General features: G+C 47.7%; 1 protein-coding gene across 2 annotated transcripts in view; it reads right to left on the reverse strand.

The window, feature by feature from the left end:
* ARHGEF9 (Cdc42 guanine nucleotide exchange factor 9) overlaps nucleotides 1–18,827 on the reverse strand; it is a 194,274-nt gene that overhangs the window by 23,214 nt on the left and 152,233 nt on the right. For both annotated transcript variants that reach the window (XM_082323303.1, XM_082323302.1), the window contains exons 8-9: nucleotides 17,796–17,925; nucleotides 9,094–9,225 (exon numbers count right to left, since the gene is read on the reverse strand). In XM_082323303.1, coding sequence (XP_082179429.1) covers nucleotides 9,094–9,225; nucleotides 17,796–17,925 — 262 coding nt within the window. The remainder of the gene's footprint in view (nucleotides 1–9,093; nucleotides 9,226–17,795; nucleotides 17,926–18,827) is intronic.

Below are 18,827 nucleotides of genomic sequence, written 5' to 3' on the forward strand. Positions count from 1 at the left end.
TGGCAAAGAAAGAGATTTGGAAAAGGCCGAGTTGTCTTTTGCACTAAGGTGTGGGTCTCAGCGCCCTCTCCGATGATTTCTCGTTGCCCTGGGCAGCGACTGCCGAGCAGAACGGAGGCAGCACAGGGAGCGAGCAGAGTTTTTCAATGTACTCCTGAAATCCGTCCTGATTTTCCTGCCTGCCTGCTCTCCATCTTCGCTCTGCCCAGCCTGCCGTGAGCAATGAGAGCATGGCATGCTGCCACTCTGCCGTGTCTTTGGGTATCTTTAGTCATAAGGGCTTTCAACATTCTTTGGCTTTTTAAAAAAAGATTCAGAGCCTACATTTTTAAAATGTAATTTACCTTAAAGCGACCCTTTGAAGAAAGCAGCCCAGCCTGCTTTTCATGAACACCGAGGGGACAGTATTCCGTAGCATTTGTTCATTTAACTTAACCCTACTGCAGGCTGATTTTAAGATGGGACAGTTACGCACCGTTCTCATCGGCCTCTGTGGAGCCTGAGCGCCTTGCAAAACTGGGCCTCTTCTGCCCAAATGAGACCCGAAAACTCAATGAACCCTTTTGAATGTTTTTGTCCTAAATGTTTGTGGTATCGGAAAATAAATCTAAGCCCTGCTAAGTGGTTGGATGCCAGTGACTGGGAGCTTTGCTCTCACCCCGTCGGGCACAGCAGCTTGGGCTGAGCCAGCCTTTAGGAGCAGGGAAATGGGGCCTGCACAGCGCAACCTGAAAATGCAAAGAGGGATGGAGCGTACTGGAAACAGGGGGATACACCACCACCTCCGCGACACAACCTCGGCCAGTCTTTTCCTACCGCAGACTTCCTAGGATGGGCCAAATTGCTTGTTACAAGCTTCCCCAGGGGCTGCCATGGGAAGAGGGGAGCCGAAATCTCTGCGATACGGGTTTACGTAACTCCTCCTTGCACAAGGACAGCTGTGCCGGGGAGGTCGGCAGATTCCTGCCAAATTATTCAGCAGTGTCTGTCTCCCGAGTTTGGAAAGAGATGTTTGATTCATCCTTGCCAGCTCCATGAAGCTGCAGTGTGGGAGCCGAGTGGGGGAGGACTGGAGCTGAAAGCATTTATGTGGAAATGCTATTTTCGTTCAATGTATTTAGCGGAACATCAGTGGCATTTTGATGCCTTGTTCCACCTCAAGCCCAGTCACATTGGCCGCGAAGCAGCGAGGCGAGGGCGAGTGCGTTTCCAAAGAACTAATAACAGGAAGAGACGGGAAACCCTTCTGCGGGGACAGAGACGTCACTCGGCTCTTCTGGTCTCAGTTTGCTCCCAGGGGCTTAAAGCTGTGCTGCTGAAAGGCCACAGCAGGAGGAGGGTTAGAGTTTCAGCTTTTGAGGTTTTGCTCGTGGGCCAAATTTACACCCACTGCAATTACAGGAGTGATAAATTAGACACGAGAGGATATTGTATAGCATTTTGCTTATCTGTATGGCTATATGAGTAGGCTAAACCTGTTCCCTACCCAGAAAGGCAAACACAGACTGTGAAGGACTCTAAATTCAGCTCTTTCTGGATTTTACCATTGAATTAGCAGCTAACAACCTAAAGCCTTCTCCCAGCCTCCTCCAGCTGGCTCCTCTGGCTGACCCTGATGTTTTTCTCCTTGCACCTCCTGCGTCCCCGCGACCTCTCTGGGGTCTGCTCTTCCCTCTCTGCTATTGCACACCGAGCAGCGACGAGGCAGCCGGACGGCAGCAGGCTGCTGCAGGTTGCTGGCTCCGGTCCGTACGGCCCATCGGCACGAGTCTCCTGCAAAACCGCGCTCAGGGCACGTAACTGGCATGTGCACGTCCCTGCAAAGGGGCCGCCGAGCAAATGCATTCAGGGCTATTCTGACTATTAAAAGGAATGTTTTCTTTTCTTGAATGTGCCATATCTGAAAGCTAAAGTACTTTTTTATAACTGTTTTTAATATACATCCTGTCAATTGCTGGAATTCATCCTTGGTGTTCAGCTGTCTGCTAGCCAAGGAGACTGACGGGAGGCTCAAACCTCCTTGCCGTGCTCTGCGGTCTGGACCCGCAGAAACCTCTGGTCTGCAGACAGCACCGACTGCTCAGCGGGGCAGGAACGCGGGGCTGCGGAAACACTGCTCTCTGAAAACTTCATTTTATTCTTTGCTTCGGGGCTGTGACCGAGCCAGTGTGTTTTCTTTGGTCACCTTCATGCTCGTTTTATGCCATCTCACTAGCTCAGCTAGCAGCACACCTCCCCGTCTCTCCCGAGCTGCTGTTTGAAAACAGTGAAACGCAGCCTGACCCATTTTCCCACCCTGCTGCAGGCTGGACCCAGGCCTGACCCAAGACATGGCATTTCATGGAGATCTGTGTTACTGGGAGGAAAAAAGAAGGGGTGGGAGGTGCTGCGAAAGTCAAACAGTGTTCCTTGTGGGTCAAAAAAGCACTTGAAGTAATACGAATTGTCCCAGTGCTGCTCTGTGTTTGCAAACAAGATTTTCAGCGAGCCCTGTGAGACCTATTTAGCCTGTAATAAAAGCAGGGCCGTTGTTTTGGTGCAAAGATTACCTCAATGTTTTTAACAGAAGCGATATGGGAACTAGACCTTCCTACACTAAAAGGGCTCAGAAATGTCTCTTTTATCTTCCCATTTGGAAACTTGAACTGCAATGGAGTTTGACAGGATTGCTTTATTTACTCTATCTCCTATAGCATGGCTATTTCGGGCTGACTGTCTGGCTATTGCTATTAAACTGGTCTCATTTTGCTTCTCATCCAACCTGCTTTGCTCCGAGAGCTCAAGGGAAGACAGCAATAGCAATAAACCACAAGCTGGAGTTTGCATTGCCTCTTGATTACAAGAGACGCATAAAAAGTGCAAATGAAAACTAAATGTGTTTCATGCAGTCACTGATCTTTCTGCGCTGTCAGAAAGCACTAAACAGGGAGCCCCACCAAGGACTGGTCGACTACTGGTGAAAGAAAAGCGTGATGTGGTGCAGAAACCGTGTTAACCCTTCATACTCCACGCTGTCACTTCCAGCCTAACGCCACAGCGCTCTTCAGCCCGTTGGGGAAATCCAGGCTATTACCCAGCACAGAAAAACCAAGATCCTCCTCTATTACGTGATAAGCACCTCGAGCATCCCCCAACATAACGAGCTATGATCATAATTAATGCTGTGTGTCACAGTCCGGGATGTTAAGTACTATGATTTGCAAATTTAAAGCATCTCTGTGTCAAACTCTCTCAACTTCAGGGTGAGAAGTAGACCCTGTGCCTTTAAGGCAACATCTTTTAATGCTACTATCATCAAGGATTGACTTCATTTGTTGGTAATTACGGTTAGCATACTGGAATATGTATTCTTCTTTCCTGATTATAGACATATGGTAAGTCAAACTGAGGCCAGTGCTTGCTTCCCACACAGTTTATTCCCTCCTTCCTTTCCAAAAGGCATTTTTGCACTAGGGTAACCAACCGACAGGCTCTTCTGAGGAAAGCACCGCTTTGTCCTCATGCACGCTGCAACGTCTCCACCTCTGGTTCAGGAAACGCGGGCAGAAAATTCATTAGGGGAGTTTGACATTAATCCAATAGCTGAAAGTTACCCAGCTTTGCAAAGAAAATCCAAATCCTGAGCTCTCCCAGTGGCTCTTTATCAGGAACCGTGGACATCCACACTAACTCAGCGCTCCCCTTCTGCCACAGGTTCTGGAAGTGTTCTGCAGTGCCTGCCCACGTCCACTGGTACTTCAGTATTCAGCTTATTGAGCACTGAAACGGTTGACATGGCCATTTCATCTGATTAAACTTCTCGCTTCCTAGCACCAGAAAATAACTCAGTGGTGATATTAGGAAGTGACCAGTGCTGTCTCTGATGGCAAAATCTAAGCCAAAGAGATTTATTTGTGAAGCTCCGAAACCAATTTTATTTGTGAAAATTTTCCCACGCGAGTTGCTTTGCAAGACGTTTGCCAGGAATGAAGGCTGGCTGCCATAGTGTCAGCTTCGCCACCTGCTGCTGCTGCTCTTATTCATGCAGCCCTCCTGAATCTTAGCGCAAGTTTCCTGCTTGGAAGAAAGACTTAAATATACCCATACTGGTGACGATAACATCTGTCAAGCACATTCGAATGCAGCCCTTTATAATTACTTATTTTCACAAACTAGGTCTCTGAAGTCCCGTCAGTTCTCCAAGCTGTGGTGGTCATGGAAATGCATTCGGGATTTCTCAGTCTGGGGCACTGGAACTTACACTGGCAACCAGGGAAGGGTCTGAGCTTTGCCGCTGGATCCGACCAGTGCCATCGCTCCTTTCCTGACAGCTGAAGTGTATTCATGACTAGTGCGTTATAGTCCTACTAACAGAGTCACAGAGTCCAATATAGTCATATTAATGACCATACTAATATCTGGTTCTTTGCACGCAAACAAACCATCAACCAGGTAATCACCCAGCTGCCCACATGCCCATTTGCAAAGACAGACCCGTGGCTTGGCTCACATTGCAAAAGCCCTTGGAAAAATCCTAGGAGATGCAGCCAGTGGGAAGACGACAAGGACGTTCACGTTGGAGGAACTGCTCCCACCAGCAGCTCTCAGTCCATCCCACCCATCTGCTGAGCAGCAGGTCACCTTTATGAGAGGAGTGAGCAACGGGATACAAGGGGGTGATTCCAACCTGCACAGATCTGCGGACACCCACGGTTTCAAAAGGCCAGGTGGATGCTGAAACCTTGCTCGAAATGTTTGGGAACAACCAATAAATACAGTGAATGCTGATCAGCGAGCTCCTGTCTGTCCGATGGCTGGCCTGGCATTGCTGGCGATCTCCTGCAGGCGTATCAAGCAGGGGAAGAACTAGGTGATAATCTCAAGAAGAATCACCCTGAGTTATCCTCCCTCACAGAAATGTCTTGGCCAGATGTTCAACAAAAAAAGGCCCCATAACCTTGAAACATTTTCAGACATCAACAGAAAGGGATGGCAAAGCTTCTGGAAAGTAGGTCGTATTCAAAGCAGACAGGGGTTTATTTGGAAATATGTTAACTGCTGCTGAAAGCAGATAGCTGGGTACTAGAAATACCACCACAGCCAACAGACCTTATTCCTTAGGCACAGGCAACACTCCACGCATCAGTGGGAAAAAGAAACTTGGTAATTCTTGGTAGCATATCATCGGAGTCCTGCTGAAACTTTCCTAGGCCATCTGCCTGTATAGCTGATGGAACAAATGCGATCCAACGTATGAAAAGAAAAAAAAAGATGATGTTTTCTGAGACTGTGGATTGTGCCTTGTCTTTAGAGCCACACAAAGGAAACTGGAGCAGCCCTCATTTACTAACTGATAGCAAAACTGCTGTGAAGAAACCCAAACTTAAATGGGGCCGGGGGGAGATACTAACTTTGCACACAGCGCTCACCTTAAATAAGGGGTACAAAAGGAGCTGTTACCTTGGCTACAGATAGAATTTTTTAATGCTCGGCCTGGGTTCAGCAGCAATACAGCCTGCCCAAAGGGTCAGCAGCTTGCAATGCAGGCACAAACAGGGGTTGCGGGCGTGCACGCAGCAGTCTGCTCCCTGGGGACTGACGGACGCAGCACATCGGCTGGCTGCAAGCAGAATGCTGCTGACATTTTTGCAGGAGAAGAAAAACTGGCTTTCACCAGCACTTTTCCAGATTTTGCAGGAATTCATATACCATCTTCCTGGACCTAACATGCATCTACTGGTATCGGTGAATGCCACTAAAACCTCACCTTAGCCTCCCGCGCTGAAGCTAATTCCAGCCCGTTTCGCCACATAGAAATTATTTCATCTTCCACTGCACGAACTAGGGAGCAGGAATCTGACAGTCTTTGCAAGGTGAGCCCACTGCGGAACGAGTTTTGCAGACAATGGAGTTCAAAGGGAACGACAGAGAATGCCAACATCCAAAAGTGCCACAGAGCTTATGACACCGAACTGCATCTGTTCCATCAGAAACTCCTGTATCAGCATCCGTCAAACCACAGAATCCCCATGCATTACTACGGGATTCACGGGGCTGCTGCAGCTGCAAACATCTACCAGGGAGACAAGAGGGAACGAAGGCGAGGATGACGTGCAGATAATTGTAGCGAAGACCTGGAGGAGTGGGAGATCTTGTTCGAAATCTATGCTTGTCTTCTAGAGCCTCTCAGGGTATCTAGCATGCTTTCATCAAACTAAAGTATCTGTGATATATTTAAATAAGGAATTGGTTTTAGTTCCTTTATTTCTATTAAAAATCTCTTTTGACCAATGAAGAGATAAAATTCAACCATTATAATTAAAAAATAAATGTATTCTCAAATAGACCGTGTCATGATTAAGGATGTATCATACCTACTAATTTATTATATCTGAAGAAAACCCACATAGGCAGAAGATTTTCTGAAGAGGAAGATTCACTGAGATGTGCCATCGTAAGTGGCACCAGAGGTGAATATTGTGATCAGGGTCACTAACCAAACAAACCTCATGCAAAACACAGGTCAGGTTGTCCACGAATTTGCTCATTGCCTGTGTCTGGAATAGGAGGGGTGCTGTTCAATGCGCTGCTTTGCAAACCTCCAAAGGACTTAATTCTCCCTGTGCACAAAGAGGAGCTGGCAGCCCTGGACCAGTCTGAACTGTGAAACCTTCTGGAAATCTCAAACTTTCCCTTCTGGAAATCTCAAACTTTCCCTTCTGGACTCAGACAACTCCAGTTCCCTGCGGGTTTGTTCAAGTGGGGCACAAAAGCGTATCGCAAGCTCATGCCACGCTCAAGCACTTTAATTCCCGCTGCTGGCCAGCCGGAGCTGGAGCACCAGCACCCCCACAGCCCTGCTGTCTTCTCCCTGCTCTCGGGGATGCGTGGGTCATGCTTCGTCTCCCTCCGAGAATAATTTTAAAGCATAGGGTAAAGAAGGCTGGCCCCAGCTTCCCACACCTTGATATAAATGGTGCTTCACTAAGAAAGCCCCAGGATATAGCGCTCTGGCTGTGAAGCAGAGGTTATCCTGCTAGATGGTGGCCTGTTGGGATCTGTAACAGCAAAGCCTGACACAAGGGTCAAGACAACACAGGCTATAAATCGTTCAGATTTATTTTATACAGGATGCGTGATCCCAAAATGTGAGCTACCGCTCCTCTGAATTCCATGCTCAGACAACCTTTCTTAGCAACGTTCAAGGAAAACATTATCAAGATGGGAGAGTCCAGCTGTAACCCTGTCTCCCCTCCTACCCCAACACTCCGAAGAATAACAGCTGCAGGTTGATGCTGGAAAAAGAGATGCAGAAGGAGAACCTCCAACGAGGTATGAACCCTGTGGCCATGGCATCGGGCTCACCAGATGAGTTACCACCCTCTGCCCCGTCACCCTGAAGCTCCGTGAGCACCCTGTCCCACAAGACCTCGGCTAGTGGCAGAAGAGCCTGCCAGATCCTGACATGGAGCCAACCTCTCTGCCAGGAAGACCCAGAACCCCGCGCTGCTGCCGAGACAGCTAAAATCTGTACGGCGTTTTCCCGTGACGGCACCTCTTGTGCAGCATTGCCACGCTCACACCACAAAATGCCTTTTGAATCCATAAGGGAAGAGGCCAGCGTCACACTAACGCCGTTTGCACATTGATACAACCTTTTGAGCCCCCGGCAGCCTGCTGCGAATCGCTGAACACTCTCTGCTCATACTGATGACCACGGAAATCCCAGCTCTGATTTTCCCAGGAGTTAAGGGAACGCTCGATAGCTCTCTGGATGAGACCCAGTGCAAGCCAAACTGGATGCTGCCATATGAGTCGGAAATTCAGGGCCACAATCAAAGTGTAGGAGGTCAAGATTAAAAATTAAACCCAGCTGCATACTTCCAGACTCATTTTGACAGTTCTCTGAACATCTGACGCTGTTATTGTTGCTCTGTAGTTATTTTTTTTACAGAGCCAGGAAAGAAAAGGCACAGCAACGAGGAGGGGAAAAACAAGCACACGCATTCCAGAAGGCAAAATTTCAGTCAACCATGACTCAGGAGAAGAAAGTGCCACCCACTGAACCGCACAGGCCGCGGCTCCGCGTAGCGCGGCAGCGGGCAGTGATGCCGCGGTGAGTCAGGAGCCACCCCCGCCCCCGCCCCCGCCCGTCCTGCGGCGGCGGGGCACTCCTCGGAGGGCTGCCATGCCGCGCGGGTCTCGCTCGACCTTTCCTTAGCGTATGAGATGTGACAGGAACGCAGCCCCGCTGCGTTTGGCCGGAGACGTCTGCAGCTTGCCCTTGCTCCCGCTGGAAGCCGGTCCGGGGGACTCCCTCTGCACAGTTATCTGTACAGCTGCAGTGAAAACGTCCACGAATCCCCGTCTGTCAGCACACAGATGCACCCAGGACTTATGAGCTCTGTCACTTCGCTTCGAACCGTTGTGATGGTAATGAGCTGGGATCACCTTAGCGGGACTACAGCGATACAGCTATGATGCTGCTGCTTAACACAGCTGCTCCGAAACACAGTTCACCTGCTGCTATTGATACTACAACACATTAGCATCGGTATTCTTCACTACCTTTTTCTACCTTCCTGATGGCTTTCATGGCAGAGATAGGCCTTATAAAAACCAGCACAGCAGCTACATGAGGGCGAGGCTTAAAAAGCATTTCACCAAGTGACAGCACATATACCCTGCTACAGACCAGGCTGCTGCCTATTTCTTCAAGTGGCAGCGAACATCGTTTTAATGCAGTAATTGAGTTGTCAGGCTTCGTAGTTCATATAGAAATTCCAGGGCTATCTAATCCCAGATCATATGCTGCAGCCAAAACCCAAAAGTAGAAGTGAGGCAACGAGCCAAACGAGGGGCACGTGAGAAAAAGGCATGAAATGAACAAGTGGAGGCTGGATTTGCTACGAGCATAAAAATCTCTCTACGACAGTATACTCACCATCCTGTAATTCAGTATTTCTAGCATGTGGATTGCCCTTCCTCAGTGCTATCCGTGTCCTCTTCTGCATGTGCAGCAAACAGCCACCTTGCCCTAAAAACCACTTTGGACTGGAAAGCCTGTCCGCAGCATGTCCTTAGCCGTGCTGCTTTCTCCCTGGATGTCCTTACCTTCTTGCAGAGAACCATCTGGTGATCAAAGAGAAAGAAAACACGCTGCTGGTTCCGTCCATAAGGCTGGTAAATCCAGGACATCTCTCCTGTGTAGATCAACTCGGAGCTGCGGTCCAAGATATCGTCTCCCTAGAGGGCACAGAGAACGAGGCCGAGTGAACACCGCTCCCAGCCAGGGCAGTGGATACATTTCTCTTTCTCCAGGACAGGCAGGAGCAATAATTAAATAAGATTTTGGCCCTTCTGCAGCTCTCAAAGCTGCCCCGTCTGACTTCGGACCTGAAACTGGAGATAGGGGATAATTCTGAAGGAAGGGAAATAAATGAAGAAGAAGTGTGGACACTCGAAGCATGGTCATCACGGTTCACATCGCAATGACAAACGAAACAGCCGGACTGCTCCAGCCACTGCCCCTGTTCCCCCCTCTCCAGGTACCACCAGACCCTGGGTCTCACCACAGGTGCCGGTGGCATCCCGAGAGCGAAGCCCCTTCCTCCTGCCCACAGCAGAGCCACTTTGTGTTCAGGGTAGCAAATTCCCTGGCACCCCCGCCCTTTAAAACAGCATCCCAACACACATCCCCTCCTGAGATCTCAGGCCAGCTACCCAAGTCAGCTACGCCGGGATATCAATTCCCCCACCCGTGAGGCTGCCAAAACTCACCCCTCCAGATTGCTGCCTCTCTTCCCACTCATTCAGGCAATGACAGTCCCTTCTCCCATAGCTCATTAGAGCTCCCCATCTCCAAAAAACTGTCAGGACCACCCCGGCTCCTCCGGCCCCCCTGGCTGGCGAGGCCTTCCCAGCCGGCTGCCAGAATGCCCTCACCCTTTCTCTGCCTCCGGCTAACGCTTGTTTTCCTCTCCGATTTTTTTTAAGGATTCATGAGCAGATGGTCTTGAAAACACAGCGCACTCTCTCCCACTCTCTGAGAGAACAAATGCAGTCACCCTCCACTAATTGGGATGAGCTGGACTTTTTAAAAAGTTAATTAAAATCTATTTATTAAAAATGGGTGAATTCACCACCACCTGCCCTGTGGGCATCTCAGTGTCTCTCTCACTCCACAACACCACAGAAGGAATCAGGATGACTTCAGCTAAGAGGTAAGGAGCAGGATTCAGGAGCAAGTGAGAGAAAGGCTTTTTTTTTTTTTTTCTCCTTTCTGGCTCTGAAACTAGTGCAGTTCTGGCTCTGATGCCAAACTAGAACCAGTTTCTGGGACAAGACCATCTCAAAATCTCAGCAAACAGCTTGTAAAGGTTCAGCCAGCTATGGGGGGCATCTAGACACGCTTTTCTGGTTGTGCTTACACTTGTGGGTGCCAAAGCAACCAAGAATCATCCGCACTCCTAATTTCCTGGGGAGGATTTCAGACTGCTGTTCAGGTAAATGTGTAATTAACCTCTCAGCACTGACTGCAAGCGACTGCCCGAGTCCTTGGGCCCTGTGACAACAGCAACTTCATTAAGTCGCTGCATCATCATGCTGCAGCACAGACCTTCAAATCGCCTGAGCGAGGTATTTATCCACCTCGCTATCTCACTTCGGTGGCTGTGGTATCTGAAGGCCTAATTAGGGATAACTTCCCGGGAACACAGAGGGTCGTTCCCAGAAGGGATGGGCTTGAACGTCTCAAGAGCGTGGTGCCAGGGTCCAATTTCAGCCGTGGTACCTCCTGGCCAGAAACCGGGGACTGTGCGCTGCTGCCACGGCTCAGGTATACGCAAGCCCTTGAACAAGAAGCCTCTGAAGAAAACACACCAGCTCCAGAAATTGTGGGCTTTCCTGGCTAAACATGAGCTTATATGGAGAAGATTCATACAAGCCTATGGATGGGAGCTTTTATGAGAGGGGGCGAGCCCAGAAGAGGCTAGCTGCTAAAAATAGAAAGCCAGTTTTGTCTTTTACTCCTGTGGTAGCATCTCAAGCCTGAGGACAGATAGAAGACTCTGTAAACACTTCTACTTGATTAGCCGAATCCAAACTGTGTAGTCCCTGCAAGCAATATAAAACAAAAAAATTTAGATCTGAAATGATAGGATTTGTATTGCATTTTTTATGTTGGGAAAACAATTTTTATATATAGTCTATAGGCTAGAAATAGATGATTTCCAGTGCTCGGTTAGCAAATTTGGAAATATATATTGCAAATAGTTTTGGACTAGCAGATAGCTGGTCAGCCTTCAGCCCCCAAGAGCAGCATCTCCATGGCCCTGCCTGTTCCTCAAGCCCTCGGCTGCTACAGCAATGCAGCAGCGTGGCTGTGCTGCCAGACCTCCTGGAGCAGATGCAATGAACCTTGAAAGGCATTTTTTTTTCCCGACACAGTTCTATCACCTCTTTGAACAGCACGAACCGTCTTCTGTTGGTGGAGCGTCCCTGCTGGGGAGGCTGGTGGGGTCAGTTGCAGGGTGGTGGGCAAGAAGGGAAGCATTTGCTTTTCTGCTCCACTGTTAACACCACTACCCCAGCACGCCTCGATATTCGGTCCCGACTTGAGGCAGGCTTTCTGCAGTGCCTCTCCCAGCCCCTCTCTAAAGCCGGTCCTAGGCCTGGATCCCTCTAATCCTATACAAAACTAGGAAAAAGTTTTCTTTTCCTTTTCCATTGTTGCCCAAGCAACTCCTTGAGAGGCTGGATCATCTCTATCCTTCTGTAAGTTAAGAGAAATACTGCTAAAAAAGGAAGAGGCTGAACTTTTAGTTATTCTGAACCGGCAGATGGCCTACTTGACTTCAGCAGAGCAGAGCAGCAAAATGGCCAAGAGAAGACTAGATGACCTCCTGAGGTCTCTTCCAACCCGAGTTACCCTATAAACCTGTAATAAAAAACCTCAGCGCTCCCCAGCCTGCATCGAGGGTTTGCACTGTGCATCCTGCTACATAGAAAGGGCCGGAAAAAGCAAGCCGACTCCTCTGTTCTTCATGCAGTCACAGGCAGAGTGCAACTATTTACTGTGCAGTAATGGGAGCAGAAGGTCACCCAGATCTGGGTTGGACGTGTGCTTCGTGCTCCCTTGAGCTTGCCAGCGCTAGAATGACATATAAAGTCCTGGGGCTAATCCCGGCTGTTGCAGCAGAGGGTCAGCTCTTCTGCTGCTGCTACAGAAAGAAGTCGATCATCAGCTCCCCAGCTATGCTGTAGGTGACCAGCACTTTCCATAACGAGAAGCTGGGAGGAACCAAAGGGTTTTTACTAGTGTCATGGAAGAAATGCTGTTGGGAGCACCAACATCACAAGGAAGGGCACGGCACTGCGAGCTGCAGCACGTTACACCCCCCAGTCTGCCCCGCTCCTTCTTCCAGTGAGCCGTCCCCGAGGAGATGCTGTCCCGGGCTCCGAAATGCTCATCAGCCCGTTGGAACCGCTCCCCTGCGCCCGAGCCCACCTCCTGACATGGCTCCTTGCTGTCACTGCCGGGCACAAAATCCCCTTTGCTAGTTAACATTCAGCGAGCGGGGCTCTCTTCTGCCTGACACTGCTGTTCTTTAATTAGAGATTGACAGGCTGATTAGCACTCTGGGCTACAGAGAGATCAGAAAAAGGAAAGCGAGAGAAACGTTGGCCTTTTCATCAGGCTCATTTTTTGATACCTTCTGTTGCTGGGGGGGGGTGTGGAAAAAAAAAGAAGAAAAAAAAAGAAGGATCTGTTTCAGTCCCTGACGCGATTTTTTTCCCAGGAGGATTTCTCATCAGCCTGTCCTCACTTTGAAAACAGTACGGTGGTTGCATGCATCTTTTTTTTCATGTCATTCTTGGATTCAATAACATAATATTAGGCTGAGGCCAACTATTATATATTACATAATTAAGGGCACCAAGCCTTGATTTAAAGGACCTGTAAATAACAAAAATGGGAAGAAATTTTAAAAGGACAGTGTTCATTATATTTCTCAATTATATGTATTTTTCCCTTCATGTAAATTTAATACTCTTGAAACCTGCCAAAGTGGCAACCCATGGGAATCTTTGGTAGAAATAGCTAGATATCTACATAAACCAAAGCTGTTTAAATAGCAAGTTAAAACTAATCCAGGCCGATGAGCAAGGCTCTCTCCTGTGCCAAACATCCTGGCACCGGCCTGGGGACCTCCACAGATCCCCTCCCAGGGAACGGGTGCCCCATCGCCTCCCTCCTCTGAGAAAGATCCGGGCTGAAGGGGAGGAAAGCATTGCTGGCAGCTGCCACGAGGGCCGGAGAGGGAGCCTGAAACGCTGCAGGGATCGCTGCTTTGTTTTGTTTTGATGTGGTTCAAGAGCTGTATGAAAAGGCATAAAATAGAGCAATTCTGAGGTGTGCCAAAGCGCAGATCTGTGTTCCACCTCCCCATCGTCTGTAACGGGCACTCTGCAAGGGTGCAGCAGCACCCGAGGCTGCGGTGGGCACCGCAGTCATGCCCAAGCAAATGGCAAGCTTGCAAATCCTGCCCAGGAGCAGCGCCGCAGCGAGCTGGGTGCTGCAGCATGCTAGCCAGCATGCCTCCACGGGCTTGCAGGAGCCGTAAGGAGGGCAGGAGCCCGGTGAGCGTGCTGCTCCGATGGCTGTCCAGCAAAGACTGCGCGGGAGCAGACAGAGAGGAAGGCAGGACGTACCGCTCCTTCGCTCCCGCTGCCTCATTTGTGTGCCTGTAAATACAGCACTGCCCAAACTGGGGCTTGCAAGGACTTAGAAATGCTGATGGGCTTTGTGGAAATAATCTCTTTATAGTACTGGTGTGTGTGTGTATATATCTAGATATTACCCACTAACCTTTGCGATCTGTAACTCTCTCAGAGGGCAAGAGCAGAAGAAGGGACTGAGCACGTGAAGGCTGCCCAGGATGGGCTCTGTCTGGCTTGTTTGAAGTCTGATCCAGAGGAGACTTCGCAGGCTGTTCTGAACCCGCTGCAGCTGACTTTGTGTGCCGGTTTTGCCTGTCTGCCTTTAAATGTCACTGTTTTGATCTGGGGGTATTTAACTACAAATAAGGGGATGGCGCTGAGTGAAGGGAAATAGAGGTTGAACATCAGGAAACACTTCATAACAAGGAGAGCTCTCAGACATTGAAAGGTCTCGGCAGGAGGTGGTGGAAGCCCTACATTCTGCGCCATTAACAACTGAAAGGACGAAAGGCACTAGAGAATTTGGTGTAGGCAGGGGCAGCACCTCTCTAGGTCTGTTTATATATTGGAAATTCAGGTTACAAAATAAAGGAGTCATACATGGCAACGGTCCAATCCAGGCTTTTCGGTCAAGACCACATTCCTACGAATTATACAGACACACATTTCAAAGTGACTGGGATTATTTCTAATTTACAGCAGTCAGTGAGATCGGAATCTTCCCTTAAGATTCTGCTCAGTCATTACTTATATAAAGCTGCCAATGCTGCCAATAATTCCTTAAGACTTCACGCCCTGGCTGCCACAGCACGGTTATCAGCTGCCGCTAGAGTCAGGCCACCCTTTCTTGGTCCCATTTGCAATTTAAACCATCAGACCCTGCTTACGTGACTTCTTGGAAAGAAAAAATCCAGCCGTGATTAACTCAAGGACATTCGCATTTTTCAAACGCTGACCCTGAAATTCACCTTCACAGGCCATGCAGAAAATCTTGAGGGATAAAAATGTTTCCTGAAACACACAGGCACAACTCCACGGGATTCACTAAAATCCCTTCTGCTGAAGTTAGCTAGGACATGCCCCCTCCTTTTCCTATTTGTTTTAGGATCAGCAATATGGATACATTCCCAATAACACCCTCTCCTTGCAAGAAGATGTGTACATACACTTTGTATACAAGGACATTTCAAATATTCACTCACTAAACATTTTTTGTTTCATTTGGATTTTTTCATCTTCTTTAAAAATCTTTTTCCAACATCTCATCGCAAAACACGGGTAAATTTAGAAATGAAAATGCAGTTTCAAATCAGTCAACATCATTAGTCTAGCGATGTTGAGGAAAAACAGACATTTCTCCAAATGAAAGATTTCAACGGGCTTAAACGTTTAGCCTTGGTTGCTGCTGAAATACTTCACCAAGCGCAACATGCAGTGGGAATTAGGGATTCTGTCTCTATCTTGTGCCCTGGCTGGATTTCTGGTGAAAAAAAAAGCCTGAAGTGATAATTTTGTCTCCTAGTTCCTGCTTCCTTGTACTTAGTGGTTTTTTCAGATCGTCTCAAGGAAGAGCGTGCTGTACAGCCCGGGTCCGTGCTGCTGCTGCTCGTTTGCAGTGCTGGAGAGCTGAGGAAGCGGCTGCGACCCAGAGGGACGAGAGGGAGCGCCTTTGGGTACAGGCTCAGGGCCACAGAACGAGGGGAGGGTAATGCTGCGGGTTCCTGTCTCTGTTTCTGCAAGCACTTAATATATACTGGATAAGCGTTTGTAGAAGCACAAAGTTGACAGCAGGTCACACTCTCAGCTGAGCATCCTCCACCAAAGACGAACTGGGAGTCATGGTCTTGTACTCTCTGACCCAGATAATAAATACATGTTCCCCCCAGACTGGAAGAGGCTAAAGGGATGCACCAGGAGATCCCTCTTCTACTCTGTAACTGCCTACGTGTAGAAGAGGAGAGATTGAACCCCTACAGGCAGGGTAAGAAGCCAAGCCCTGATGGCCTGTGTCCTGGGAGACATGTCCTGCAGAGATCAGCTGAGTGGGGTTTTCAGAGGCCAGCGGCTTGGGTTTGCAATGCCTAAAGAGAGTATCTGCACAGATCTAGGACAGATCTAAGCGTCTGGCACTGCTTTTGATTTCTCCCTCTCTCTTCCTGTATTATACTATAGTTACCTTCGGAGTATTTTGGGGTTTTGTGCATCCTTCTGGCCATTGCATGGACATCTGTGAAGTCGGGGCTGGATCTGATGATTCAGAAGTTACTTTAGAGGAAAGAATCAAGCAGTGAAGTCCTCTGCTGGATCTAGCTCTCATCCTCTAGTATTCTCATCACAACTCTCTGACTCTTCTTGGTCCAAAATACAGAATAAAAATGGCAAGAAGGGTGTTTTCCTTTGAATGGGGGCAGTAGCTGTGTTCCCATCGGATCTCTGAGCGGTAGCAACAGCAGGTTTTGCTATATTATGAGAAGCTGAAGGATGCTGCTGCAATATTGTGCTTAAAATTTGGAATAGTTGAACAAAGCCTGGGAGAATGATTTGGCAAGTTCCTGAAGACAGGACAGAGATAAAGAATGGGTACTGCTAAGCAGGAATGAATTATCAAGGATATGGCTAAATAAAAATGAATTATCAACTGAGCTAATGGAAGAGAAAAAGAAACTGCTATTCCATAGATCCTATGTGGAGGTCACCTTGGCTTTCCACTCACACATGAATATTCACTGACTTGGAATCGATCCGTCCTTAATCTAGATTTATTTACAATGAGGGTCCCGGTATTTCTTACAAATGACACACATTAGCTCATCACATGGAATATACTGAAGGCTGAAGATATATCTGATGGTCCTTTGCCTCCTTGAGAGCAGTTTCCTAATTCTGAAAATGAGTCTGCGTGTCAGTGAGAGAGAGGTTTCTTCACAGTAAACAACAATAAAACAATCAAGCAAATCATCTGCATTCTCTGCTCTACAGCCAGTCATAATTTAAGAACCAGCTATGATTGCTGCATTTATATGTTTTAGCAAGAGATCCAGGGTTGAATCCAACCTTCATTACAGCAATAAAACTAATTCGGTCAAGGAGGAGACACAATCAGAAGGTGATGCACCTGTATTTCTCTCCCTCTCCTCCCAACCTTCCTAAATCTTTTCTGGGAAAAAAAATAATTAAAGGGTTAATGCATCTTTCCCATATACTAATTTACATAGTATGATCCCATTGACTTGCACGTGAAGTTATTCCAGATCTTCACGACTGGGAGGAAGAAGAAAGGGTGCTCCGTCGCTCTGAGTATCTAATTGCTAAACACACGGATCAATGACAACAGAGAGAGGGATTTACGGGAACATTTGTCCTCGGTCTCCTTCAAAAACCCTATTTACAGATTACATTCATACAACGATTTTAAAAAAAATCAGGGATGAAAAGAAAAGGAGAACATAATTTTAGTAGGGCTTTTTTTTTTTTTAAACACATGGCAAAAATGTAGGAGACTGAAGGCCTGCTAGTGAGGAATCCCTCTGCTGACTTTGCCTTGCCTGTGTTTCTCAGCTCCTTAATTATACGATCACTACACACAGGGTTGGTTCAGAAATATCTGTAAGTGGGTACTCATTTTAAATGTGCAAATAGCATCTCTAACTTCAGCTTAATGTTTTGGCTTCTAATCATAAAGCAACCACCAGAAGAATTTTCTCTATTTTCTTAACCTGTCACAATTTCTAGGGCTTTTTGCTACCTCTTTCCCTACTTCTTCCCCAATGACAAAGCACCGAGCCAGAACGTACAGAGCCAGAATGCACATAAGAGTTTGATCCAGTTCTCACTCCCAGGACACAGCAAAAGTTACTCCAGATTTCTATTGATGAAATTGGAACTGGACCCTAGATTTTCTTCAGAGTACCATTAATGTTTTACAGCTTAAGTACCATCTCTAAAGTCTGCAAATATGCCTTCTCTGTCCCAAGCTTAATCCCAAGACTAGGTTCTGTGAAATGAACTATACGGTCTTGGATAATTCAACAACTGCATGGAATTTATTTTTTCCAGGGTTACAGCACCTAAATCAGGGCTGAGCGTTTACATACCTCCCAGTCCAGAACGGAGGCCTGCCACTGAGCTATCTTGTCAATGTTCTCCAACCTCCGCTTCCGCTCGTTGATCTGTAGAGTCACGTTCCTCATGACGGCGAGAGCAGCAGCCACATACCTGTAGTCACTGTTGAACACAAAAGAAAAGTCCATGAAATGGAGCCTGATGTGCAGTGGAAATGCACAGGAGCCTATCGTTAGCAGCAGCACAATCTCACCATCCTTTTAGAAAGAAGGTAGGATTTGCCGCTCATGTCTACGATACCAGTTTTTTTCCATCAGCAACATGTTTCTGGATTACCACAAAGGAACGGATTGCTTGAAACTGAAATGGCGTGTGTATGAGACAGAGAAGCCAGCCAGCTCCTCAGCTTGTCTGGATCAGGGTAACCCCAATGAGTACGGTCTAGCCTCTACCAACCCAACGTACCACAGCTGCAAGCATTGCTCTTTAAAGTCTTAAGGTGCTCAGCTAAAGAGCATCCTAAAAGAAAGTCTGAACATTTTTATACCCTGTGTCTTTGGGCCTGGATTTTTCCATTTTTAAAATGAACATTAGAAAATATTTTTCAATTAGACACAAGGCCGGAGCGCCTTCCAAGCCATACGGTGACTCCAAGAGTGCCACAGAGCATTTATCCCATGGCATTCACTCTTACTGCAGACTTCAGGTGAGCAAATCAAAGCAATTCTTTTTTCTTTTTCTCCCTGGATGGGCCTGTGAGTTTAATAACAAAGAGTGAAAATAGCCTTCCGCCAGGGCCAGCAAAGATGATGATCAGTCTTTTCAAAAAGTGATGCTGAAATCAATGCTATTGATTTCCGCCCTGTGCCTTCTTTTCCATTCCAAGGAATCTTAAAGTTCATTTCAATCGGAAAGACAGACAAGGCCAGCTGCCATAATGCCACCATAATATATTATTAACTTAAGGGTTGCTATTGATTGCTGACTAATGAGAAAAACTGCGATCTTGGGCAGCTGCAGGGGGGAATGGCTTTATTGATTATTGCTAAGAATTGCACTGGTGA

This window comes from Platalea leucorodia (genome assembly GCF_965183815.1).
Source record: "Platalea leucorodia genome assembly, chromosome: 10".
In the NCBI taxonomy this organism is placed as follows: domain Eukaryota; kingdom Metazoa; phylum Chordata; class Aves; order Pelecaniformes; family Threskiornithidae; genus Platalea; species Platalea leucorodia.